Source organism: Columba livia, chromosome Z (assembly GCF_036013475.1).
Source record: "Columba livia isolate bColLiv1 breed racing homer chromosome Z, bColLiv1.pat.W.v2, whole genome shotgun sequence".
NCBI lineage: Eukaryota > Metazoa > Chordata > Aves > Columbiformes > Columbidae > Columba > Columba livia.
The window spans coordinates 10036728-10062866 of record NC_088642.1 but is presented as its reverse complement, the minus strand read 5'-3'; the positions used below and the strand labels follow the sequence as shown (position 1 = coordinate 10062866).

The window sequence follows — 26139 nt, the reverse complement described above, 5'->3', positions numbered from 1 at the left end:
TTTCTTCTTCACGGCTTGAAGGCAAAGTTTACTTTGGCATCTGGGGCCCTCTCCTTTATCCCAGATTGCTGGTACACCCCAGCCCTTCCCTCTTGCATCTTCACTGGTCCAGATGAGAGCACTGCTCCTCCATGCCCAGTGCCAGGGCATCGTCCCCGTGGGCAGGATGCACTGAGCATCTTTAGTCCCCCAAGCACTGGGCTTGCTGCTTCTTTGGGGTCACATCTTGCCTGTAGGCTGCTGGGGAGGGGGCCCAGACACAGGGCATCCCAGCAGGCAGACATGGTGTGGGCAGGCAGGAATTCACAGCAGAGTGCAAATTCTCACTTGCTCGTGGTACCTCCAGGTGCCGAATAGGTGGTAGGTCCCATCGCTAAAGCTGCCATCAGAGAGGAAAGGGGCCAGCCTCCAGGGCCAAGGGCAGTGGGATGCAGTGATGAGGACCAGATGTGCATCCCCTGCCCTCAGTCTGCTCAGGTCACCAGAAATGGGTGCCCCCACTGACTGCCCAGCCCAGCCTAAGAAAGGGGACAAAGCAAACACGGGGACAGTGCAGCTCTGAGTCCCCTCTGCCCAGCCTTTCTCATATACACACCTGAGCTTGTCTGCATGGAGCAGGTACACACTGCCTTGTGGATGTGCAAGGCTCCGGTGGTCTCTGCTCCCCCTGGCCACCAGCAATCTCCTGTTTGGAGCATGCCTGGACTTTCTGGAGTTTATGAGCAGGCAGGATACAGGGGACGGAGCTGCTGGCTCACACACTCTCCCATTTTCTGGCTGTTGTGCTCCTGAGTCTTGAGCAGGCATCAGCCTTTAAAACAGGATCAAGTGCTGGGAAACAGCCTGAGCTCAGTTTGCAAATGCTGGAGCTGCAGTTATGGGATGGATGTTACATGTATTCAACAGCATCATACAGACAGCTGCAGCCCTGATCCCCTCCATAGTGGTGGGGGAGTGTGATCTGGTGGTGACAAAAGTGGGTTTCCAAGCAGAAAGAGCTGCACATGGCACGCTGGGGACTGAGGGGAGACAAGGGTGACCATATCAGAAAGGGTGCTGGCTGAGTTGGATGCTGGAGACCAGAGTCCAGCAGTTGATGGCAACACTACACAGCTGGAGCTGGCAAGTTCTGGGATGCACCCGGGAATGCGTCTGTTTGGTCCAGAAGCCCAGGCAGGATCTGTCTCCTTATGCCCACCCTGCCCGTGTACCCTCCAACCCAGTCCTCACCAAGACCCCACTCCAGGATCCCTCTGCACCCCAGGTTCAAGGGCAGCCCTGAGGCCCAGCCAGGAGTGACACATCTCCCCGTCAGGGCAGGCGCAGGGACCCACTCCTTGCTGGCTTTGCTCCCTGTGCTCCCTGTGCTGCCACTGCCTAAATTTCCACCCAGCCCATCTGGATCTCGCTTGGCTGCTGGCGTTGAGCCCTGGGGTCGAGAGGTGCCAACACACGGAAGCCATTAGAAGGCCATTAGAGGGGCCCGGTGGAGGCACGGGGAGGGGGCCACATGCTGAGCAAGGGTTGCTGTGCAGAGGGTCCAATCCCTGCTGCTGGGCTAGCAAGGGCAGGGGACTTGTCCCAGGAAGCTGCCTGCATCCTCTTCTGGCACATGGCAAGGGCTGGCCTGGGAAAGGGTCTCTCTCAGCCCCTCCAGGTACCTGGGGAAGGGGCTGACCTATTTGGGGACCAGCTCTGCTGCCTGTGCACCTCCTGCAAGGACCATCCCCAAGCTGGTATCTCACCTGCTGCCACTCACTTCTCCCCTGGCCCAGCACCATCTGCAAGGGGTATTGCTTGGGCAGTGCCATCACTATCCCCTTTATTGGCATCACTGCTTCGTCCAGCCACAGTACGGGGGATGGGGACAGAGGGATGGGGGAGAGGGACAGAGGGTTTGGGGGAGGTCCCTTCTACTTGCTGGTGGCTGGTGGGGGGTGATCAGCAAGGCTCAGCATCCCCTGGTAGCCCGCATGGGTGGTCCCCCTCAACACTAGGCAGTGAAGTATGGCTGGCTCAGCATTTTATCCCCATGTGTTCAGCAGCGCCTGGCGGTGGGGCTGGCCCTCCGCCTTGAGTCCAAGGTGCCTCCAGCCAGCTCCTGGTAGGCACAGGCAGCCCAAAGCTCCTGGGAGCAAAGCCTCTCTCCTTAGCGTCCATCCAGCACCCCCAGGTGCTTCGGCAATGTCCACAGCTGTGGGGTGACCCAGGAAGTGTGGGGTCCTTGGGAACCAGCAGTGGCATCGAGTCCCAGGCGTGGGCGAGTGGGTGCAGGGAGCGGGATTTGGCCAAGGCTCTCTACAGGATCTGGGCCTCTGCCAAGAGAGAGGGCAGGGGGTCAAGGGGATCACTGACCTGCCCCTTACCCTACACTCCCTCCCCTGCATCCTCCCCATTACTCCCCCTGCACCCCGACTCACTCGGCAGTGCCTTCAAGTGGGTGGCAGTAACCAAGAAGTTGGGTTTTGTCTTGTCCTTGCCGTGTTTCCTCACCCGGAGCCTGGGGACAGAGTAGAGGTGGCTGAGGACCTCAAGCAGCATCCCTGTGCACCAGGATTGCCCTCAACCCCAGTAATCCCGCTCTGCACCCCCATCCAGCTGTGCCCAGCTGTGCCATGCCATTCCAGCAGGTCAGCTCCAGAGCTACAACAGGAGCTGGTCACAAGACAGAGCAGGGCTGGGATGGAGACAAACCAACAGCAGGGCCACAGCATGGCAGGGATTGCTCAATTGTGGCAGGATGAGAGGGGACCCAGGGACAGAATCAGCAGGCAGCTCTTGGGGACAGGACTGCCAGGGGGCAAAGGCATCTGGAGGTGTCTCTGTGCTGACTCTGGAGCATAAGAGTCCCCAGTGAGGCAGGAGGCTTTGGGGGGATGTTAGTGACAGCAGCATCTTTTTGGGATACAGATAAAGGTCCCATGGATGTGGGCTCATCAGAATGACTCCAGCAAGCTGGGCAGTGCTGCAGCTGGTGGGGTGTGCTGGCAAGACGCATTGATGTGGCAAGGAACCAAGAGGAGCATAAAGCACCTTATGGGGCTGGCATCAAGTCTGTTTGGGCAGGGAACCCAGAACAGGGCTCGGGGGACACGGGGCACCCTGTGCTGAGGGTCTGGGGACAGTAACCTCTCAAAACCCAACCTACCATATGAGGATGGTGATGACAAGAACAGCAGCCAGGACAAAGAAGGCGAAGATCCCAAGCGACACCAGGACAGCCGTCTTCTCCAGGGGGTCACTGCGGTCTGGGACAGAGAGACTGTCAGGGTCAAGGGATACCACAACCCCTGGCACCTGGTGGACCCTATTGCAAGCTCCTGGGGTATCGCAGCACCCCACATATGTGTGGGCACAGGGCAAGAGACCCTTCCCATTACTCTCAGCCACAGGTGTGCACAGGCAGGCAGCTGTCTGTGTGCAGTCCCCAGTCCTGTCCACCACCCCCAGTTCTACTCACTGATAGGCTCAGGGTTGGGAGCCTGGGAGGGCTCCTCAGCCAGGCTCTCCAGGTTGGGATCTGTAGTGGTTTCTTCACTCATCGCAGTGGCTGGGTCTGGAAGGACAGAGTGGGTGGGAATCACTGACCCCACATCATGGCCAGCACCCCAGGGACGCACAGGGAGGAGCAAAGAAGGGTGCCTCTGTGCCCCAAAGGTCTTGTCAGCCCAAGGGTGTGCGGGGGTGCTACTGCTGCTACAGGAGACCTGAGGCTGTAGGGAGAAACCCCAAATGGGAGCAGCAGGGCTGCAGCCTGCCATGGGGCTGGGAGACGCTTTGCCCCTTTGTAGCACAGTTTTTGTATGGTACATGAGACCAGCTTTTTGGGTCAACTTTAAGGGACTCCAGGAGCTGGGGCTTGCCCTGGGTGATATCTGGGGAAATGGGTGCCAAGCTGGAGCAGGGCAGCCCAGTGCTGTAGGGGCTTTTGGGAGGGATGGCACAACCTGGCAGGGATGCTGAGTGCTTCAGCCTGTCCCACTCGCACCTGTGACTGGCGTTGCCCGGGCCTCAGCACTCCACTCACTCCAGTTCCCCGCATCCAGGAAATCCTTGGCACTGACTTGGACCACGTGTTCCAGCCCAGCAAAGGCATCTGTGATCACCTCGGAGAGGTTCACTGTCTCCACCTGAGCCAGCAGAGAGGAACCATTGGGCAGAAGGGTGCACCCCTCGCTGCCCCCCCCCCGCCCCATGCCCACCCTGCTCCCACACTGGCTTTGCTCTCCCTCATCCATCACTTACCACGGACCAGGAGCGGTGGATCACGGGCCGGTACTGTAGTCGAAACCTCAGCTGGAAGTGGGGCTCCTTGGGCCAGGATGATGGGTACTTCCAGCTCACATGGAGCCGCCGTGGGGCCAAGGGGATGGGCTCCACCACCAACCCCTCTGGAGGGTCTGGCTTAACTGTGTGGGAGATGACAGGGAGCCCTTGTCACACCAGACTGCCATGCAGAGGGGAGCTGGGCTCCCCATTGCCACGCAGGGCTGGATGCCCAGGTGATATACAGACATGGGGACAAACAGACTGATGGAGAGGGACTCACTGATGGCCTGCATGGTGACATCGAGGAGGCGGAAGCTGGATCCCAGCGGGTTAACCTCAGTGATGTTCAGGCGGTAGGAGCTCCAGAACTCTGACCCATGGACGGTGCAGGTGCCGGGGTGGGACGGATCCTGCAGGCATGGCCCCACATGCCCATTCTTGTTCCTGCAGATGGGGAGAAGGGGTAGTGACACGTCCCTATCATGCATAGTGTCCCAGTGCTGCCAAGGAGGTGCCATGTGGAGAGACCCTCATACAAAGAGCCCAGTGGAGGACGCAGCTCCCCTTTATGGCTCAGACAGGGTCCAGGCAGCTGGTCTCACCCCTCCAGGGCCTGGCACATCCCTCTCAGAGGGACTGAAGTGACCTAAATCTCAGTCCCGCAGTTTCTCCTGGGAAGATCCCTCCTTGGGGCAAAACCTTCTCCCATAGCCCCAGGCTTGAGGAGTTGGTTCCATCATGGAGACACTCAGCCCTTATCTCAGGGACCCTGCTGAGGACGGTGGCAGAGCCTTTGGGACAGGGGTCAGCCCCCAGGGAGCAGGACCAGGGTGGGGACTCAGTCCTACCTCCGCTTCTCTTCGCCTGTCAGCGATTTCTTCCTGCCACAGAGAGAGACACAAAAGCAGATAGTGAGGATGAGGGGACAGCATGAAGCCATCCCCATCATGACCCAGAGGAAGAACAGGGGCCTCCACACCACAGAGCAGCCTCTCACTCCCACATTGACAAACGGGGGTGACATGGCACAAGGGATGGAGCTAACGCCACACCCAGACCCGCTGGTGAGCAGCCTGGCAGAATAGGAGTCCCAGGGGAATGAGATAGTGGTGTGCTCAGGAGGGTCTGCCCTGCAGGACCACCCTTGCCCACCTGATGTTCATCATGCAGCAGCAAAGGCACAGGGACACTGATAAAAGCCCTCACCCTATGGCCCCCAAAGCCCCTGGCTTCCCACAGCCCCCTTCTTGCTGAGCCCTGCTCAGCCCCCTGCTCCTGCAGCTTTTAGCAGGGCTGTGCTTTATGAGCTCCGGCTGACTTCAAAAGCAGCCCGCTAATTTGGCCTGCTGGGATAATTAGAAGCAGTGACACTGCCGGGGCTTCTTTCACTCTGAAGCATGCCGAAGCACTCAGCAGCTTGCAGATGACCTGCTTCTCTTTTCTGGCCCCTCCGGTGCTGGCAGAGCTCTCGGCAGGGAGGCAGCCTGCATGTGCCAGCTCCCCAGTCTGCTGGGGGCCCACCCTTGGAGCAAGACATGCTCTGTGCTTTACTTATCCCAAAACATGACATACTCTGAGGAGGAGCATGGTCCTTGGGGCAGAAGGAGAACCATGGGTTGGACGGTTGGCAGGATTTGGTGGTTATCCTTGGCTGGGACCCTTGGCTCGCCCCATAAATCCCCCAAACCCTGCACTGTAGGGATACATCACCTGTAGGTGGTGATGTATCTGGTGGGGAGGAAGGTCTCCACACTGGAGGTCCATGAGCAGGAGAAATTCTCATAGTCGGATGCTCTGCAGGACACAAAGGGGACTCCCGGCAGGTCTGGGGTTGGAGGGGAAAGTGACAGTGAGCAAGACGTCCTCCATCCTGCAGTCCAGCCAGCATGCAGGCACCCCTGGGTCACCACAAGTCCTCCCTTGGCAAGCCTCTGCCGGGGGGGTGGGTACTGCTGGCCCATTCCTATGGGGCCACACACCCCCCATACCCAACCCAGGAACATGCTACTCACACCCCAGCCACAGGGACACGGCATGCAGGAGGTCACCGTCCTCGCTGTGGCAGCTGTAGGTCCCCGCAGAGGCCAAGCCAGCGTGCGGCAGCACCAGGGCTCCGTGATGGATGGCCGAGCCCTCCGGCAATGCCTCAGCTCCTGCCCGTCGCCATTGCACCAGCGAGCTGTGGAGGAGAGATCGGGCAAGCTGCATTAGAGGATGGGGACTGCGGGGTTACCACCTGCAAACCATCCCATCGGATAAATCTCCCAGCGCGTACGGAAAAGACCTACCCGGAGTGGGCACCGGCACACAACAGCGTCACGTCTGTCCCCACCTGTCCATACTGCACACCTAGAGGGACACACACACCCTCAGATGGGTCTTAGCACCCTGTGCCACCCCATGTCAAGGCTGTGGGCAGCCTGGGGCTGTATCCCGACCCTAGGATGAGGGGTTCTGGCTGTGGGGTCTTGCCTCACACAGCTGCCACCATGCGGGACTGGGAAGGACTGGTCCCAGTTGGGGCTGGGCAAGGAGTAGCTGCAGGGGGGTCCTGGACAGAGGACACCCAGCACCACAGGATTGCATTTTGTGTACACCCTGATTCTGGTAGGTCTGTGCCTGCCAGAGGGGAATGGAGTGCCCTCAGGGTCCCCATGTCTGGGATGTGGGGGCTGTGTAGGGGGCTTGGAGGGTGGCTTACCTTCCTCTTCCCAGCCCTCGGGGATGGCGAGGGAGGCTGACGCCAGGGCTGCTGCGAGGAAGACCATCACCCTGCCCAGGCCTGGGATGGGACTGCGCATCTGGAGGAGGCAGAGTGGGGAGGGAGAGGGTGTTATCCCCTGCAATGGGGCATCGGGCAAGGCCCACGGCCCAGAGCATCCTTGCAGGACCACAGACCCTGCATCTCCCCCTCCTCCCATTGCGTCCTGCTCAGGACAGCGTGGGGACCATACCGCTGTGACACCATCCAGGACAGCAGGCAGGGTCTTTTCCACTGTCACAGCTGTTGAGGAGTCCCCATGCCTGGAGGGGGGATGCAAAGGGCAAACATTGACCAGGACCTTGTGGCTGCACGGGCTGGCAAGACAAAGGGCTCTTTGACACTGTTGACCTATGCTGGGAGCCTGAGCTGGCTCTCAGCCCCAGGGTGGTCCAGATACCTGAGCTGGTGCTGCTGGAGCAGGAAGGGACTAAGCAGAATTTCTGACCTGTTTTTATGTGGCAGGAGACAACAATTAGAACTGAATAGGTTCACACAGACAGGGCAGCATGTCTGTGAGAGATCAGACCTTACTAGAAGTTGGGCTGGATGGGGGTCCCACATCACTGCCCATCCTTGGCCTTGCTGCAGGGCTGGTATGTGCAGGTCTGTGCCCTTCTGGGATGCTTGAAGTATCTGGACCCAGGGAGAATGGCCCTGAAATCCTTTCCTCCCACCCAGAGACCACCAGTGAGGGGGATGCTGAGGAAGGGGTGTGCACTCCGCTCCCCATGGGTCAACCCCAGACAAAGACGTGGGTCTTCTCACCCCTGTCTGTGCCAGCCACCATCTCCCTGTCCATCCCAGCCAGCATCGCTCTGTCCATTCCAGCCAGCATTCCTTTGTCTGTGCCAGCCAGCATCCCCTAAGGCATTCATTCCAGCCTGCATTCTTCTGCACATATCAGCCAGTGTCACCCTGTTTGTCCCAGCCACGCTTACCCTGTCCATCCCAACCAGCATCACCCTGTCCATCCCAGCCGGCACCACTGTCTTTCCCAGTCAGCACTGTCACTGCCCTAGGGCATCCATCCCAGCCAGCATGACCCTGTCCATCCCAGTGAGCATCACCCCATCTGCCCCAGACAGAGTGACCCCAGGGCAGCCGTCCTGGACAGCATCATGTCATCCATACCAGCAGCATCACACTGTCCCTATGAGCCAGCCATATCCGTCCCCAGCAGGCACAGACAGCTGAATCATTTCTCCCTAGAAGATCCTCCCTGCCCACCTCCCACAAAAAAGGAAGGCCTGTTTATTTACACCCATATTACTGTGCTCTGCTTCCAGTCGCAGGTGGGCAGGGGCTGAGGGCACAGTAGAAAGTGAGCTCCCTGCCAGCCCCAAGTGCAGGATGCAGCTTCTGGGTATAAATCTGCATCCCCCTGAGTCACCCAGGTTCAACAGTCAAGGGGCTCCAGGGAGGGATGCCCCAGCCCTGCAAATGCACCCCAGAGCAGCTGCCGGTTGCTCTCCCATGGGCAGAAGCCCATGGCTGCAAACCAAATCACGTAGTGAAGGAAATCAGAGCTATGAGGCGATGTGCTTCAACCCAACAAGTGCAGGGGGGAAGGTGTGTGGCACTCCGCATCAGCTCTGTCCTGAACACACCAGGCAGCCTCAAACACAATCTCCAAACATAAGTGATTTATTGAGACTGTCATAAGCTTTTCCTACCAAACCACTCGTAGAAATGTTCCCAAGAAACATCAGTTAAAAGGCCTCTGCCAAAGCTATGCTGGTAACTAACTGGGAACATTTGGCCTGAAAGTAAAATATTTTGGTGATGGAAAAAAAAAAAAGAGACTTAAAATACACTTAAAAGCAGCAACCAAAAATAACTCCAAACATCACGTGGGCTAGAGTTAATGGGATGGGCGCGGGTCAGAGAGAAGGGAGAGTGTGTTAGTGTGGAGAGAGATAAATAGTTTTAAAATAAAATCATTTCTTCTCCTGACCACCCTGAGTTTCCATGCAAGCGCTGCGGAGGGTGAAGGCAGAGCGGCTGTGCCCACTGCTCACCATGCCCCTGTGTGGCAGGAGGATGCGCTCTGGGCGCTGGCTCACTGCTGACACGAGTTTGACAGGTCTCAGGGCTGCTGAGTGCTTCAAGACCAAAGATGAAAAACAAAAAATGACCCTAGAGCCGTGATGTTGAAAGGCATCTTCCCCTGGGTGGACAAGGGAAATGGTGTGGGAACGGCATGACTTGCATCCAGACACTGCTAACATCCCTGGGGAAGGGTGCAAGCCCTGCCCAGCCAACCTGGCTGCAGGTGGTATTGCCAACAGACCAGAAGCACCACAGACCTCTATGTGGTGGCAGAGGGCATCTCCGCAGACCCTGTCCCCAGCTGCACTCCAAATACTGATCTCCATGATCTCCCCACTACCCACTCTGAGAGCCACCCTAGATCATCCCCTCCAGTACCTCTGTCCCAGGGCCCCTTCAGAGCTCCCCATCCTCACCCCAGCACCCCATAAGCTCCCCTGCCTCAGACAGGCTCTTTTGGGCAGCTGCAGTGCAGTGACACAGCACTGAACTCCCTCCTACCCCGCAGATGCACACACTGGCTTAGTAAATGACCCGGCTGAGCATTGCCAAAACCTAGCCACAGCCCAGCATCACCACAGAGAGCAGAAACAGGGTAAGCCCTTCCTCGCCTGCCCGAAGGCCACAAACAAAAGGGGAAGGAGCCACAGAGCAGGGAAAGACCCAGAGCTTCCCCCAGCCCACGGGTGTGTCGGTGTGGCAGGGGGCCAAAACAGCCTGCCCAGAAAGGATCCTCGAACTTTCTGCAACCAAACTGCCTCACTGATGGGAAAACAGGCGTGCAAATGACACACACACAGGTGGTTTGCCAGACTACCTTCCTTAGCAGCTCTTCACCCCCACGATGGGCACACAGATGGAGAAAGCATCCCTCTGTGCTTGCACTGGCAGTCGCATGTCTGCAAGACAGGGAGTCCCAGTGATGCTGGAGCTGAGCCGGGACAGAGGGAACAATCGGAGCTTTTCTTCCTCCCTGCATGCTAATCCAGACCCGAGAGGCGTCTGCTGCCCGCCCGGGGCTGGGTGACCTGTCACGGCCAGGGCAGAGGGACCCAGCCTGGGGCTGTGGCTTGTCCCTGCAGGGAGGGCAGCAGTGACAGATGCTGCTCCCTCACCACAGGACGCTCTTGTCACCATCATGGCCAGTGTGACCAGGCTACGTGTGGCACCAGCCGCTGTGAACCAGAAACACAAGGTGCCACTTTCCATCCTGCACTGACCCTGCTGTCTCGCTGGACAACATTTCAGCTCATCCAAAAATTTTGGGAGCCGTGGGGAGAAATCTTGCTGTGGGCCCCTTTGTCCATCCAAACTGAAATACTGCACGTTAAAACACCCCCCAAAATCTCAGTCATGTTCACTGGCACCAACACCCACACGGGGTGTGACAGTCCCCCCGTCGTGGCCTGGAAAAGCCTGGCGCAGATTCCCGGGGGAGGCCAACTTTCCATTGTGTTCGGCACTTTGAAAGACAGTTTGTTTTGGGTATTTTTTTGCTTTGCTTCATTTGAAGTCACTCTTCAAAGAGAATGAGCCGCATGCAGAGCTGGGGGTGGTGGTGGTACAGACAAAAGCAGACGATGCTGAGTCACAGGGGTGAGGATGGCAGTGGGGAGACGGCATGCTCCCCACTGAGCAGAGAAAACTGAGGGGTCTCCTAACCTCTCCCCAGGGTGGTCCAGAGCAGCATCGCTGCAATAGAGATGCAGCAAATCACCCAGAGAATGCTCTGCCTGCTGCCTTCTTGGCTCTGCCAGAGACACCCACCTGCAAAAAGCTGCTTTGCAATAGGCGATGCCTGACTCCGTCCACCTCTAACACCCTGGAGATGGCATCACGTTGTTCTCCTGCCCCTCAGCTGGGGGGAGCATCCCTGGTCCTGCACTCAAGACTCTCCTCTGTGCTGGCGCCCACTATGGGAAACCTGTGGCCAAGGATGGCAGCGTTTTGAAGCAGCAGGAATTTCCCTCTCTTTGCTGTCCTGTAGGCTTGGGAGTACAGCACCTGCTAAACCCCCCTCCTCCTGGCAGCCTCACAGAAGCGCCTGTGCCCTGCCCAAGAAGCTGTGGCATGGTCTGAGACCATCCATATGGCTGCCGATCTGACCACAAACCCAGCAGCACCACTGGTGACCTCCATCATCATCGCATTAACATGCAACTTCAGAGCAGGGAGAAGCCTCAAACCCACTGCTGGGACAGTCCCTTGCAACCAGCCATCCCTGTCCCCTAAATGCTGCTGGTACCCTCCCAGCTGCTATGTGCCCAAAGAAAGTCCAGCGATGGGTGCCAGCAGGGAGGGAACCATGTCCTCCACCACCTCCAGGGCCACTGGGGCCATGCACAGCCCACAGGACCACCCACAGTGCCTGGCGGCAACTCCTTGCCCACCCTGGGGTACTGCCAGGGTGATGCTCCCCAAAGCCAAGCGGAGAACCCCCACTTGCTGTTCCCAGGCCTTCTGCTGCCTTGGGGACCACAAAAAGAGCTGTTTCCTCTGCAACCCTTCAGTGGGGTGCTGAGCACCCATGGGCCCCCATGCCTGCTGGCAGTGGGGGCACCATGCCAGGCTGGGCTGAGCCAGCGCACTGGAATTGCCCCAGTTAAATGAGCAAAATCAGTTGCAGCCTTTCCCAGCGCAGTCCAGTAAGCCCTGCGTGCAACCTGAACACGGGGTTAAACTCAGTACAGTCCCAGTGTGGGGCCTAACTCAGGGCAGCCCAAACAAGGGATTACACCCCACCTGGCCCAGGAACAGGCTTAAATCCCACTCAATCCAGGAGTGGGATTAAATGCTATCTAGCCCAGGCGTGGGATTAAATCCAGCACAGTCCAAACTTGGGGTTAAATCCAGTACAGTCTAGCAGTGGGATTAAATCCAGCTCAGCAAAAACGTAGTGTTAGGCCCAGCAGAGCTCAAATATGGGGTTATGCAGTCCAAGTGTTGGGTTAAATTCAGCACAGCTCAGGAGTGGCATTAACCCCAGCTCAGCGCAAACCTGGGGCTACAAAGTCCCAATGCGGGGCTTAACCCAATGCAGACCAGAAGTGGGGTTAAGCCCAGTTCAGCCCAAGTGTGGAGTTAAACTCCAGCTCAGCCAAAACAGAGAGTTATCCCCAACACAATCCAAACATGACCTTAAACCCAAGACAGCCCAGCCATCAGGCAACACAGTCAAAATGTGGGGCTAAACTCAATGCAGCCCAGAAGTGGGGTTAATACCAGTCCACTCCAAAGATGGGGTTAAATCCCAGTTTGGCCCAAACACAGGTTTAACCCCAATGCCACCCAGGGCACCAGTTCACCTCCACAGCCGGGTACAATGCACATCTCCATTTAACCCTGACCAACCCCTGCATGACATCCCCTGATGATGCCCAGCCGACCACAGCCCCACTGGTGTCCCAAGTCAAGCCCAAAACACGCCCCCACATCCCGAGGGTCACCTCTCTCCTCCGCGGGGCTGGTGGCCACTAGCTGGACCTGGTGCTGGGGGCCCACGGAGCCACCACACACCTTGGCATGGTGGTAGCTTTTCTCTTCTCATGGTGGTCAGGCTTTTCTCTTAGACCAGCCAGGAAACTCCCATCTCAACGCCCTGATTTCTACCCTCCTCTGCTCCTTCCCATGGGAAGCAGAAGTCTCTGGCTCCTGGTTGTAACCAGAGGCATTGGCAAGGGTCAAAACAGCAAGGGCCCCCATTAGCAGCCAGCAGTCCCGACGCGGTGCCAGCTGGCAGCATTGCATTTGGAGGGGGGATGAGAAGGGGTCCCCCCCCTCCTTGTCCCCATCCCCACGGTCCCCCCTGAAGCCACGCACCAGAGAAATTCCTAAAAATAATCTCCCAGCTGTAAAGAAGCTCAGTGCCGGGGGTCTTCTTTATGGCCCGAAAATTAATTTTAGGACAGAGATTGTGGGGGTCTGTGTCCCCAGTGTCCTCGGCACAGGGTCATGGGACAGGGACAGGCACCGTGCTTGATCTAGGGACACGGGTGTGACACGCCGGCTGTGAGCTGGGCCACCCTGTGATTAGAACAGGGTGGGAAAGGCTCTTCCTGTCCCGGGAACGTTTTAGGATTTGGGATATTTTTCTGCTCCTGGGCTCAGCCCAGCCTGGAAGAGGTTTCAGTGAACCCGTGGTTGCCAGCACGATGGATACCAGCTGGGTACCAGCCTGTGCCTCAGCATTTCAACCCCCCCAGAAAAAACTGCCCCCATAAGCTGGCTCTGGAGCTGACAAAAGAGCATATGCACTCATATATGTAGGGGATGAACATACATATTTCTGCACAGATGTGTATTCCCCATGCAAGCCCAGCTCCTCCTGATGCTCCTGAGAAACTGCAGGCTAGTGCTGGGAACCCTGAGCAGGAGAGGGGACCCACAGCATCTCCCTACCTGGTGCTCCCCCCATTCCTCCCCGTGCTCCAAAGCTGGCCTGTGCCTGGGAGCCATCAGGCTCAGCTCCATCCCCGAGGCACGAAGGTGCCCGGGTCAGCCAAAACGCTGCAGGGCGGCAGAGCCAAAATAAACAGCTCACCTTACACAAATGCTCCCCCAGCTCGCCATGTGCTGTTGCTCCTTTTGCAAAACAAAAATCCATTTTGGGCTGGAGAGGGATTTCAGATGTCATTAAGGACCACATAGGTGGGCAAATAAAGCCACTATCAAAGGGTGGCTTGTTAACCCTTTGTACCCCACCAGCAATGTCCCCATGTGGGGTGAGGATGGCAGTTGCAGACACCTGGCAATGTGTGATGTGGGGATGCCGCTGCCAGACTCTGACACCTGATGGGATAACCGTGGCTTGTCTTCTCTAAGTCTGGAGGCAACCTCGCCTGCTTTGCTAAGGGAAGGCAGCCCGGGGGATGCAGGAGGGTGCAAGGCACATGGCAGGGATGGAGGCTGGCGAAATACTCAGCTGCAGCAGCATCCATGCCCCCTGCCTCAGGCCATGTTAACCAGATGGCAGCCCCCAAGCCAAAAGGAGAAGTAGAGAAGTGGCAAGAAGTGGGGAAAAGCTGGGGCAGAAGCCCACTGCCAAGGCTGGGGGCTGCAGCTCAGGGCCAGGGGATGGAGGCTCTGCCCTACCTGAGTTGAGAAGGTTGGAAAAACATCTACCCACTCGCTTTCTGCTGGGGAAAAAAAACCCAAAATCAACAAAAAAACCCAACAAACAACTAAATTCTCTTGAAAGATTAAGTGCAATTGTATCTGAGCTGTGGGGGAAAGCAGAGTAACACGGTGAGTGGGGTGACACATCTCCTTCCATGATGCTGGAGAGTCGCCCCAGCCCCGCTTGGGCCAGCTCTGTTTACAGGCTCCTATTGTCTCTTTTTTTTCCTTTTGTTTTGTTTGGGTGTTGTTCACCCCCCAGTGTTACAGTTCAGAGTAAACAAAAGCAAACAGCCTCTCACTCCAAACATTTCAGCCATCCCAAACTTTCTCTGGAGGGGGGCTGCCTGTGGAATTTTCCTCATCCAAAAGAATTTCGAAATGTTCCCATTGCAGCCTGCTCTGACTGGAGGCCAAGGCAGCTCCAAAATCCTTTGTGAAACGCTTGAGCTGTCCTCTGCACAGCCCTGGCTACAGCCGGAGGCACCAAGGACCAGTAGCAGCCGCACCCCAAAATCCCCCCATGCACAGGGAAATCCTCCAGTCAAAGGGGGACAGAGGCACATCCCAGCCTGCACAACCCCCCGAGCCCAGCCCATCACCTGAAGGGAGCCCATAGATCCTGGTGAGGCCGGATCCTGCTTTTTGTATTTTAAGCTATCACCTAGCATTATTATTGCCCTGAGATGGCAATGCTGGTGCAAAGGGCTTGGGGGCTGCACCCCAAAGCACATGGTATTTCCCTTTGTAGGCATCTCTGCTCCACCAGCCAGGGGATAAAGGGCGAAGGGGCTGCTGGAGCTCCTGAGAGGAGCGTTCAGCAGCACCCCAGGCACCAGGAGGGCAGTTTGCAGCAGTGATGCCTGCCCGGTGCTGCCTGTTCTCTGCTGGGGCAGATGGAGCTACATGCACCCCTGGGGATGGAGCGGAGAACACAGTGGAGGAGCAAATGTCCTCCAGGATGAGCTGTGGTGATGATGCCCCCCAAGGGGGCTGCTCCTCCCTGGCACACATAACACAGTCAGGGTGTGCACCCCCGTCCCCTAAGAGATGGGACTCCAAGCAGAGACCCCCAAGAGCTCCCTTGGCTCCAGCCAGGCACAGACGTGGTGTGGGACCCACCAGACCCCAACATGGGGCTCCTGGTGCTGTTCAGGCTACCAGCAATGGGGACTATATCGTGGCCCCTGAAACAATGAGAGGGAGAAAAACACAGCTTCAAAGCCCCACAAGAAATCCGGCAGTCATGGAAAGAAGTACCCAAAGCTCAGCCCAGTGTGGATTTGGCTGTCAGTGCAACCCATTGTGGTGGTCTGGCATGCTGATGTCCCCTGCTTGCTTTCCCGAATGGTCCCTGGAAGGGTGTCCCCGGGTAGGTGGTCCCACAGCCCAACACACATACCCAGACACGCTGGGAAGACCCCACGCCCTCCCTCCCCAAGCACAAGCAGATTTTGGGGGCTACAACCCCTTAGTGCACCCATACTGTCTCCCCAGCAGAGCAAAACCACTCTTGTACCCACCGTGTCCCCCTCCCACAGCATCCTGCCCCAGTGGGTGCAGAGCCCAGTGTCACCACAGCAGCACCGGGGGGAAAGTAGATACCTCAGTTCCACGCCAGACGGGAGTGTCGCCGTGGGACGGGGCTCTGCTGGGCGCCCCGCTGCCTCTGCACCATCTCCCTGCACCGCCTTGCTGGGCTCTCCTCCTGCACGGAGGCTGCTCTGTGGCTTGGCTTGGCGTGGGAGCGGTCCTACGCCACCCCCCCCAGCAGCCCCCTCCCCTATAAAGGGGCCAGGCAGCGGCTGTGCGGGGAGCAGAGCCCCCGACACAGCAGATGGGGTCTGTAAGGCGAGGTTCCCCCAGGTGTGTTTGCCTTGGCTGGGGCTCAAGCCTGTCCAATTAGAGCTATAGAAAACATATATTAAAAAAAAAAAAAAAAAAGAAAAAAAACAACGAGGGGGGAAAATAATCCTCTCCCCTGCACTGGGCCCAGGGTTTGGCCGGGGTTTCTCAGCAGGCCAAGCGCAGGCGATACAGGCTCTGCTGGCAGCAGCCTGGGGAGGGAGGGGTGTTTGTGGATATTAAAATGCAGTCGTAAAGGAGAATAAAAGGGCAGCCTTGTTTCAGAACGAGTCTCCGAGGCTTTCCCCTCTCCCGGCATGCTCAGCACCTGGCCAGCAGTACCAGCAGCTTCCCCTTCCCGCAGCCCCCCGGCCAACCCTGGCTCGCCCAAGGACCGGGGTGCTGTTGGCGAGACCCCCAACCCTGACAGGGTGAAGCCCAGCACCCTCGGGTGGGAGCAGATTTAGGAGCGCCCACCCCCGCCTGCAGCCAGCTGCACCAGGTTAAAATTACAGCTGGCGCTTTTGAAAAGCCACCCCTGCACATCCCTTCCTCCACACCCCCGCAGCTCCCTGCCTTCCCCTGCCCGCTGCCCTGCCTGTGTGCAGGCAAGGCTGCCTGGCCCCAGCTGCCTGGCAGCAGCCACACGGCAGCACTGCTGGTATTTCACTGCCTGGCCTCTCCCTGCCTCCCTGCCGGAGGCAGAACAAGCCGGATGGTGTTTTGGCCAAGGTTTAAAATTAGCCCCGGGCATCCAACACCCTCAGCACCCACGCAGAGCAAGGGGTCATGGCAGGGTCTCATGTGGCTCCCTGGCACCTCAGACTCTCTCTTCATCCCCAGGGACCCACAAACCGCTGCAGAAGCCCTTTCCTTGGGACATCTCCCCACATCCATCCCTGCAACAGGATGCTGCCTACCCTCAGCATCTCCTCTGCCTTCCTGCTGCTATGCCTAACTCTGAAAAGTCATGGCCAGGACATCGGGAAACAGCTGCGGGCGTCAGCCCGGCAAAGGCGGTCCCATCCTGGCCACTGCTGCTCGGCCAGAGATGGTCAGTGCACATCTGTTTTCACTGCTGCCCTGTGTCCCCTCCCCAGGGCCCTGAGGAGGGGGACAGTGAGCTGTGAGCCCAGAAATCTACCCCCATCCCTCTCTACATCCCTCTGCCTTTTCCCTGGCAGCATCCCAAAACCGTGGGTCCCCCCAGCTTGTGGGGACCCCGGGCACACCCTGTCCCGAGCCACGGCCCAAATGACTAACACCCCAGCGAGCAAGCTGGGTGCCGCTGTGGCGAGCAGGACCCGTCCCTTGGCCACGCTCCCTCCCCACGGCGGTGAAATCACATCTGGAGAAAGCACAGGGAGGGAGACACCGCGTCCCCACTGTTGCTGCTTCCCAGCGAGGATGCTTGGTCCCTGCCCACTGGCTGGCTGTCCCTGCTTTCCAAACCCCACATCCCAACAGAGGGATGCTCTGGGTGTGCAGCCTGCGACCAAGCCACACATCCCACCTCCTCTTCCTTGCTCCAGACCCCATAGCAACATCCCAGCTGCAGAAACGTCTGCAGGATGCAGAAACACGGTGGCAAGCCCCAGGTGCTCATAAAAGCCCTGCTGGGGAGCGGGCATGAACCTCTAACCTCCCTTTAACCTCTCACGGCAGTGCAACCCTGTCAGAGCCTGGAGGGGCGGAACTGGGGGTGGAGAGGGGACTGCTGACACCCCCCACGGTAGGAGCAAACTGGTCATATTTAATAGAAGGAGATGGCAGCTTCTGCGGGCAGGAAACACCCCTGGGCAGCACCAGAGGGGACGGTGAGGGACAGGCCACCGCTGCTCGCCTCCGGGCTGGCACACGGCACGCGCCGGCTGCGACGGGGGTGACTAATGCGGCTCTTTAAACGCCTCTGCCGGCACGGGAGCGTGGCTCCGGGTTAGGGTTTAATTATCTGCCTTCCTCCGCAGCCCGTGCTCTCCTCTTGCTGAACTGCTGCGGGGACCCCGGGGACAGCATCCATCCCCCCGCCCTGGCCAGGGCTGCTGGCACCGAGCGAGCGGGGCCACAGCGGGGAGCTGGCCGGGAGCACGCCGAAGCTGCAGCTGGGGGCTATAAAAAGCACGGCTGCGGTATGCAGCGAGGCGCTGAGAAGGGAATAAAATAAAATCAGGTGGTGGATGAGTTGGGCACTCACTTCTGCACCAGGGCTGGCCCCAATACTGCGCCCCATCATCTCTTCTCCCACCCCTGCCCAGCCGATGTCCCAGTGAGGCTGGGGCAGGGCGGAGAGCTGAAATTTGGCAAAGGATGGAGGACACAGCAGTGGGACAGTGGGCGACGGAGGGAGTCAAGGCTTGGGGAACAATCGCTGGCTCTGGCATGTGGACTCCTGCCTGAGATGGAGGCATCGCAGCCACCTCTTGCCCAGCCCAGAGACGCCGGATCTGGGCACCCAGCCTCCTGGCAGGTCGCACCGGAGGATTAACCGTGCCCTGATTTACAGCCAGAGGTGCCTTTGATGGGAGGGGGCTGGCACAACGACAGTGGGAGCGGGTGCCCCAACATTGCCCCACACCCCAGTCCTGCTGGAGACCTCACCCAGAGGGCACAGTGACTGCACAGATTTGGGGACAGACAGGACTCCCCTTGGGCCAGCAGGAGATCCCGCTCAGGGACACGCTTGTGTTTGCACAAGCCTGAGTGGTAGAAGGTCAGATTAATTTTAAACCTGAATAAACAAGGAGAGAAGGCAATGCCAGAGCTCGCCCTTCCCAGCGGGGATGCCCGGCAGCAGGGCACAGCAACCGCGGCACGGCCGTGCCCAGCCTGGGTACCAGCGGGGCTCAGTCCTGGGGCTCAGCCCCGGGGCTCACATCGCTCCAGGAGACCCAGGGCAGACTCAAATCCCACCCCCGGAGGCCTCCCTTTTCCACAAGGAGCTCCTGCTGAGTCAATGCTGGCAGTGAGGAGAGTGGTTCCTGCTCGCCTTCGCAAAACCACGCTGGCCTCAATGGGGGAGCACCCGCCCTGGGACCCTCGTCCCACCAGGGACAGCACGGGGGCTTGCCTGTCCCCTGGCCACATATCGCATAGACCAGTCTTGGGAAACAACCAGGAGGAACAAAAAAAAAAAATGAAACTTGTTTGTAGGTCAAGAGGAAAATGGAAAAAGAAAAAAAAAAAAAAGAAAAAAAGGTTTGTGTTTTTCGTGCCAAGAGGAAAATGAAAACCAAAACATTTTGTTCTAAATGATAGGCCTTGTTTAGTTTTCAGTGGTTTTACTTTTTTAAAATGGTTTGAGTTAAATCGAGCTAAATTTGCCTTCCAAACATTACCTTGGGGTGGGTAATAAAATAAAATTAAAAAAAAAAAAAAAAAATCAAAACATCTCATTTGGAAAACGTCAGAGTGAAACTCCACTGCTTGTCCAGCGCTGGGAGAGCCGCAGCCGGGCGCTGAACTCAGTCTCAGCTCACAGCTTGCGACAACCCATCCAAAGCAGCCTTTTTTTCCAGAAAATAAAGCAGCTGCTGTGCCGATGGACAGCTGGGAGGGCTCGTGCCCTGGTGCCTGGCTCCCATCAGGGATGTCCCCTCTGCCTGTGCTGGTCCCTGGGACCTGCTGAGGCACAGACAGACCCTGCTGCAGCCAGCAGCCATGTGCATGAGCCAAATTCGAGCAGAGCCGCTCTCCAGAACTTCTCTTTAAATGTCTTTTCTATTAGGTCAGCATTCCTGCATCGCCCGGGGAAGGTGGTTACGGCCGGCAGCCCGGCACACAGGCTCCTTGGTGCTGGCTGCTGGCTCTCCGTCAGCAAGTAGCCTGCCCACGCTATTACTTTACTTAGAAAAATGGATTGTTTCACCAAAAATGAGGTGCAGGAACCTCTCACGCAGCGGCAAGGCGAGACGGTAATTGGAAATTCATAGAGCTGGCCGCAAATGCTGCCTCCGGCCCCGCTCCACCCTCCGCTGGTTGCGGCAAGGGATGGTGGAGAGGCACTCGTTGCCATCCCTGAAATGCTGCTGCCGGTTGAGATGCAGCTGCCACATCACTGGCAGTGCCGCTGAGGTCCACTGCACACCCCAAGAGGGTTAAATGCTCCCCTCGGCAGACAGAGAAAATAAGTGAATAAAAGCCTTCAAGGGCCTTTCCAGGCATTGGAGAAAGAAAATCCTCCATGCACAGCTGGACCTGCTCACCATTAACCACCTTGTTGGGGACACATCTCATGGGGATATAATCTGGGGACACAATCTGGGGACACAGCAGGACACACTGCCTCAGCACCCAACTCGCTCCTGCAGCCGCACCCTAGGGCTGAAAACTGAGATGACCTTCCCCACGGACTTTGCTCCCCTTACATCCTTCACTCGTCTCAAGCACAGCACGAGCACCGCTGCTGCTGCGCCACCTGAGCCCAGGCATCTCAGCATCCTCCTCCTGGACCACTCCAAGTCCAAACCTCAGCGCCCCGGTGGATACGTGGAGCCCACCAAGGCACCTCCAGGGCAAGCTGTCCAGCTGTTGGAGTTGCCAGAGAGCCCGGCATGTATCTGCAGCCTCTGTTTGGGAAGGAGGGATGGGGATCCACAGCAGACTGAGAGCTCTGTCAACAGGATGCTCCCAGAGACTGGTCCCTCTAGAGATCACACCAACTGCTCCCTGTGTGGTCACAGGCACCTGGGGGGCCACATCCTGCTCCCTGTGTGCACCCCTGGTGCTGTGGGGAGAAGGAACATGGTAGCTCGGGAGCCGAAGGCAACAAACTGGTTTTTGGGTGCTGGGGGTACAAAGACCCCAGGCACTGCCCCAGCTGGGGAAGGGGAACACAGCCAGGTGCAGGATCAGGGACTCGGACAGCAAAGCAATGCTGCCCTGCATGCAGCTGTGCTCCAGCCATAAAGCTGCAATACTCAAAGCTGGGATGGTGTGGACCAGCCTCAGAGGAGCTACACAACAGCTCCCCGGGAGCCTCGCAGAAAAAATCAAAAGCAGCCCAAGCACTGAGGAACCCCCTGGGGTTGCGTGTTGGCCCTTGCAAGACAAGTATGGAGCAACAGCTGGTTGGGTCCACCAGCTCCTCCTAAGCCTTGAGGCCTCAGGCAAGACTCATGGAAAGAAAAGGAAAGGCTCTTGCAGACTTTGCCAGGGGCTGGGGGCTGGCCCTGGCCCTGCAAGAAAGTCTGGGGAGATGCCAGCTGGCCCGGGCACCCTGCGTGACAGCGGCTTTTGCAAAGCCAAGCCAGGCCACCACGGCCGAGCCATCCCCAGGGACCTTTGCAGGGCCATTGCAGCACAGCTGTCGGGAGCTCTGTCGCAACACCAGCACGGTGCTGGGCCAGCCTGTGATGGAGACCCTGCATGAGGACACTTTTTGATTTCTCCCTAGCTACTTTTGCAGGAAGGTGATGGCTGAATCACGCCTTTCACGGTGTTACTGAATTCAAGAGGCACTGATGTCCATGCCGGCTTTCATCAAAGAGGGGCTGGTGAGATCCCCGGCTCCAGCTGCAGCTATTGGTCTGGCCAGGACAAAGCACGCAGAGTTTTCAGTCCCAAAGGAAGGTGCTGGTGAAAGCACAGGAAGGTGAAGGAAACAGCTGGACGGGAATTGCCGTGCCAGCCTGCGGGGACGTGCTGCAGGGGTGCCATGCCACCCCCATCACCTGTCACGTGCTCCTCTGCAGGGACATGTACACCCCTCAGGGCTGCCCACAGGATGGCAGACTGCAGCCCCGAGCCCTGTTCAGGGGTCCCCAAGGTGAGATGGGATTTGGTGGCAGTTCCTTTTTGCTGAAGTCAGGAGACCCTCCCCAAGATGCCATAGAGCTGGCAGCTTCTCCCATCCCCTCTTCCCCTCAGTGCATCTCCAGCACTGGCTTTTCGACAAGGCTTCAGGATCCCTTGTTTTCGATTTAGGAGGTGGGGTAAACCAGAAGATGCCCAAATGACCTTCTTTCCACCATCAGGATTTGATTAGATGAAGGAGCCTAAACTTTTCCACCTCTCCCTATAAGGCAATCTCTGTGGGTCCATAACCATTTTTATTAGGCTGTTTCTATTTTGGCCGTCTCCTCTCCTCTGGAGAGGAGGGGACCAGAGCTGAGCAGCCTCTGGCAAGCCCCGGCTTGATTTCCAAAAAGCTTTCAGCATCCTCCCCTCTCCTGATCAATGCGCGGTCCTGCTTGCATACCTCTGGCCGTTGCTGCCCGCACAGGCCAGCTCCACATCCGACCACGCCAGGTCTGACCTGAGGTCCCTCCAGCCCATGTTCATCATCTCCAGAAACATCTTCAGGAAAGGTGTACAAGCCAGGCACCAGCGCAAGTGACCTTCCCCTGAGCAGACAGCCCCAGCAAACCCTTCCAAAACCCCTTGTGAGTTTTTTCAGCAAGAACCCATCCTTGCTGGAGCAAACCCAAGCTCCACTGTGGTCAGATGTGACCACAGTGCACAGTCCTGATAGGACAGAGGTGAATCAAGTCTTGATGTACTTCTGGTTCCTCTTCTCCTGGACCTTCCCCAACACAAACACAGGAGGAAAGGTTTGGAAGTTTCTTTTTTTTTCCTATGTCCCAGACTCACAACACTGGAGAGAAGGAGGAATCACACCTTTTAGCCCAGACCTTCCCCTCTACTGGAGAGCCTGGTACCTGCTTCTGGAGCTGCAGGTGCTGTGACCGTCCAAAAGAGCCTGAAGCTCACCCCATCCCACTCCCGTGTCGAGGTGATTCAGAGACCTGGGAAGCAGACAGACTCGAGAGATAATTCCTGTTAACATGCTGATCCCCGACACTGCAAACCTGCTTCTAATTTCCAGAGGAATTTTCCTTTTTCCATGGAAATGGTCCATGGGAATCTGGCTGTTGGAGAAGACGAGTCAACCACAACTGCAAGGCATCTGCACCATTCACCACCTTTACAGCCTGGATGGAAGCAGAAAACCATCAGGAGGAGACGCAGAGATATCTGCTGGTAGGAACTTGGGTCACAAGGTCACTACATCCCCAGCTGGAGAGATGTGGTGATTTTCACACGTGCGATGCTGTTGTAACCACAGGAACACTTAGAGAAACCAAAAACTCTCTAAACATCCCAGCAAGTCTCCCCAGACATCCCAGGGCTAATTCTTGATGCTGGCCTTGTGACAGCATCCCAAATGCCATCGAGGCCCTGGTGCTTTGCCCATAGAGAAGAGCTTGGTTACACCTTGGTTACACCTTCAGCAGGGGCAGAGCCATCCTCTCCCACACCTTGACAAGAAGAGGGGAAACAAGCTGAGAGAGGTGCTGAAATTTTCAGAAGGGAGAAAAGCAACGCCACAAGCTGGCACCTGCCCCCACCTGAGGGAAGCATCTCACAAGGGGTTTTCCTCCAGGGCCAAATCTGCAAAAGAAGAGGAGGCAAGAATCCTTTGGCTTGCTTAACCTAATGAGGAAGTTATAAATACAGCAGGGTAAACACTGGAGAGGGAGAAGAGGTCTTGAACTAAAGCAACAATGTTGGCACGGACCCATGGGGGAATAAACTCTCCAGGAATACATTTGGCAGGAAATCGGAGGGAGGTTGAGCCCTTCATGAGCAGGAAGAGTCTGGAGTTGCCTTTGAACAAGAGCGGAGCAGAAAGAGAGGGTTTGAAGTGAGTGCTCAGCTAGTTCATGGTAGGTGAGATTGCTGAGCACCATCACCACGTGTGGGGTTTCCCCACTCTGGGTGGTCCAGACGAGCCGGGGGTGAAGGGCACCGGAGGCAGGGTACCTGCAGGCTAGAGGATAGAGCTGTGAGCTGCACAGGCACCCATCCAGCATGACAGCTTCTGATATACTCAAAACGGATAATGCAAAGGGGAACCACCACTGCTATCACGATGAAGATGGCGGGGAGACTCACCACACTGTGAGTCATTCATTCATCCTTCACAAACACAGCCTACACTCGGCCAAGCATCCTCCTCCCCCACTGCCAGGACAGCTCTCTGGGATGGGGAAAAAGTGGCTTATCAGATATAATCAAGTCAAGTTTTCCCCTCCCTTCAAGGTTCCCAAAAGACCAAAGCTCATAGAATAGGAGGCAGGGCAAAACCAGAGCTGCTTTTCTCTCAGACTCCTGAAGGCAGCCTTGGTCTTCAGTTTCATCCCCCAGGTTTTGGCCCAGGGACTGCTTTCCCCCTATCCTGTCACACCTCACATACCCCATCAACCCACCACTGGTGACATGCAGCTCTGCCCACAACCTCTATCCCCCAGCTCCATGTCACTTCAGCTGCCAGTGTCAGTTCATGGGTCTCCGGATAGGAGACGTGGCCCCTTTCACTGCCCTAGAAAAGTGCCAGGTCAGTAGAGCAGAGGGTGTGTGGGTGCTAGGGGCACCTTGTGGGCGTGTTCTGTCCCCACTACTGCCCCAGGAGCCATGTCAGCTCAGCCTCCATCGCTCGCAGCTCCCCACGAGCCTCCTCTGCACCAGGCTGAGACACCGTGGGCTCCGTGCAGCCCCATGCGTAACCACGCCGTGACCTGCTCTCCTATAAACAGAAGCAGAATGCAAACACCCCACCTCCTCCTGCAAATGCAGGAGCCAGACGTGGCTGCAGCCTGCAAGGAGCTGGCACCTCCTGGCACCCGAGGCGTTCTGCCAGCCCTGGGCGGCTCAGCACTGGCTACACCACCAACGCCAGTCAATCCAACACTGTTTTGGGCACAGCAACATGTCCGGGAGTTGATGCAGCTCTGAGTTTCTCCCCTTGGAGACTCAGTACAAGGAAAGTGAGATTCCCAAGGCACCACCTGGCCCCGTCACAGCAGAGTCTGGGTTTGCTGACAGTGATGTCCAAGCCAACCTCAGCCCCATGGCCCCCTTAGGTGCCCAGAGCCAGAGCTGGGAAGGGACTCAGGGGGTGACATGGCCAGAGAGTGTGACTTGGCCATCCTGTGAGGGTGGCAGTGGGCATAGCCTGGATTTGGGTGCCCACAGGGGCTGGCACAGGACAGAGAAGTCGTGATTGAGATGGCGTCCCAGGGCAAGGAGGGACAAGGAAGGCAAAAAGCCCTGCCAGTGCCCGCACATGGGAAGGCATCTCTTTCTGTGCCTCTCATAATTGGGAGCAGCTTTTCCCTCCTCGGACCCCCCAGGAGAAGGGGGGCCCTGCCAGGGGTGCATTTTGCCTGGTGCTGTTGCAGTCTTTCTCCAGAAAACTCACTGCGGAGACACAGTGGGCTCAATTTTCGGTTGGAAGTCTGGGAAGGGGCTGAAAGTTCCCACCTCGGGGACTCAGTTCATCCCCCGAGCATCTCTGGGCAAGGCGGAGACGCGCCGGCTGGAGGAGAGGGAGCAGCACTGGGTATCCCCGGGCAGGAGGGGGCAAGCGGGAGGCCAAGTCTCTGCCAGCTACTTTGCGAGGACACGTGTACCTCCCCGCCCCCCCCCAAATTTCCCAGTACGAGCGGCAAAGAGCCGGGGATGCCGCCTGCCTGCGCAGCGCCGGCAGCCTGCCCGCAGCCGTGCGCCCCTCACCGCGGCGTCGGGGCGGCGGTGAGCCCTTCCCCTCGGTGCCGGCGGGACGGAACAGGGAGGGTTTCTTACCTTCCTGCGTGGCACCGCGTTTATGTGTCCATGGCGCTCGGCGGAGCGGGGCCGAAGCCGGGAGCGGGAGCGGGGCCGGCGGGGCGCCCGCGCCGGGCTGGCTGGGGCCGGTAGCGCGGGCGGTGCGAAGCCGCCGGGGCCGCCGCCGCCGCTCCATTGGAGCAGGGCGCTGCCAATCTGCCGCCGCCGCTCCGGGACGCTTCCTGTCTGCGAGCCGCCCCCCGCACCCGGGGCGGCCCCTCGCCCGCTCCCCGCAGCTCCCCGCAGCCCCCCGCGGGGTGCGCGGTCCCCTCTGGGGTGCACGGGCCACCCCGGCGGGTCTGGCCGTCCCGCTCCGCCCGGGGCGCTGGTCTCGGGATCGCTCCCCACGGCGTGCACTGGTACACGGTTCTCCCAAGAACACGGGGTTCTCTGCCCGGGACGCAGGGACCCTCCTCCCCAGTGCCCTCCCGGGGCAGCACCTACTGCACTTGCCAACCCTTCCTGCCCCACTCCCCGCATCCCAGAAGAGTCGA

At 58.0% G+C, this 26139-nt stretch overlaps 1 protein-coding gene across 3 annotated transcripts; it reads right to left on the bottom strand.

The window, feature by feature from the left end:
• Positions 1-1791: 1791 nt before the first annotated feature.
• IL11RA (interleukin 11 receptor subunit alpha) lies at positions 1792-26139 on the bottom strand. 3 transcript variants are annotated; one of them, XM_065047102.1, is made up of 13 exons: positions 25625-26139; positions 6971-7070; positions 6558-6618; positions 6282-6448; positions 5980-6094; positions 5118-5150; positions 4550-4713; positions 4246-4409; positions 3989-4130; positions 3461-3556; positions 3149-3248; positions 2421-2500; positions 1792-2315 (listed from the first exon to the last, which is right to left on the bottom strand). In XM_065047102.1, exons 1-13 carry the CDS (start codon positions 26123-26125, stop codon positions 2299-2301), a joined length of 1740 nt encoding a protein of 579 aa, XP_064903174.1. In that variant the 5' UTR covers positions 26126-26139; the 3' UTR covers positions 1792-2298. The 3 variants fall into 3 exon arrangements, with proteins under 3 accessions (XP_064903174.1, XP_005507837.2, XP_064903176.1); XM_005507780.3 differs by lacking the exon at positions 25625-26139 and adding an exon at positions 15803-16361; XM_065047104.1 differs by lacking the exon at positions 25625-26139 and adding an exon at positions 7224-7288.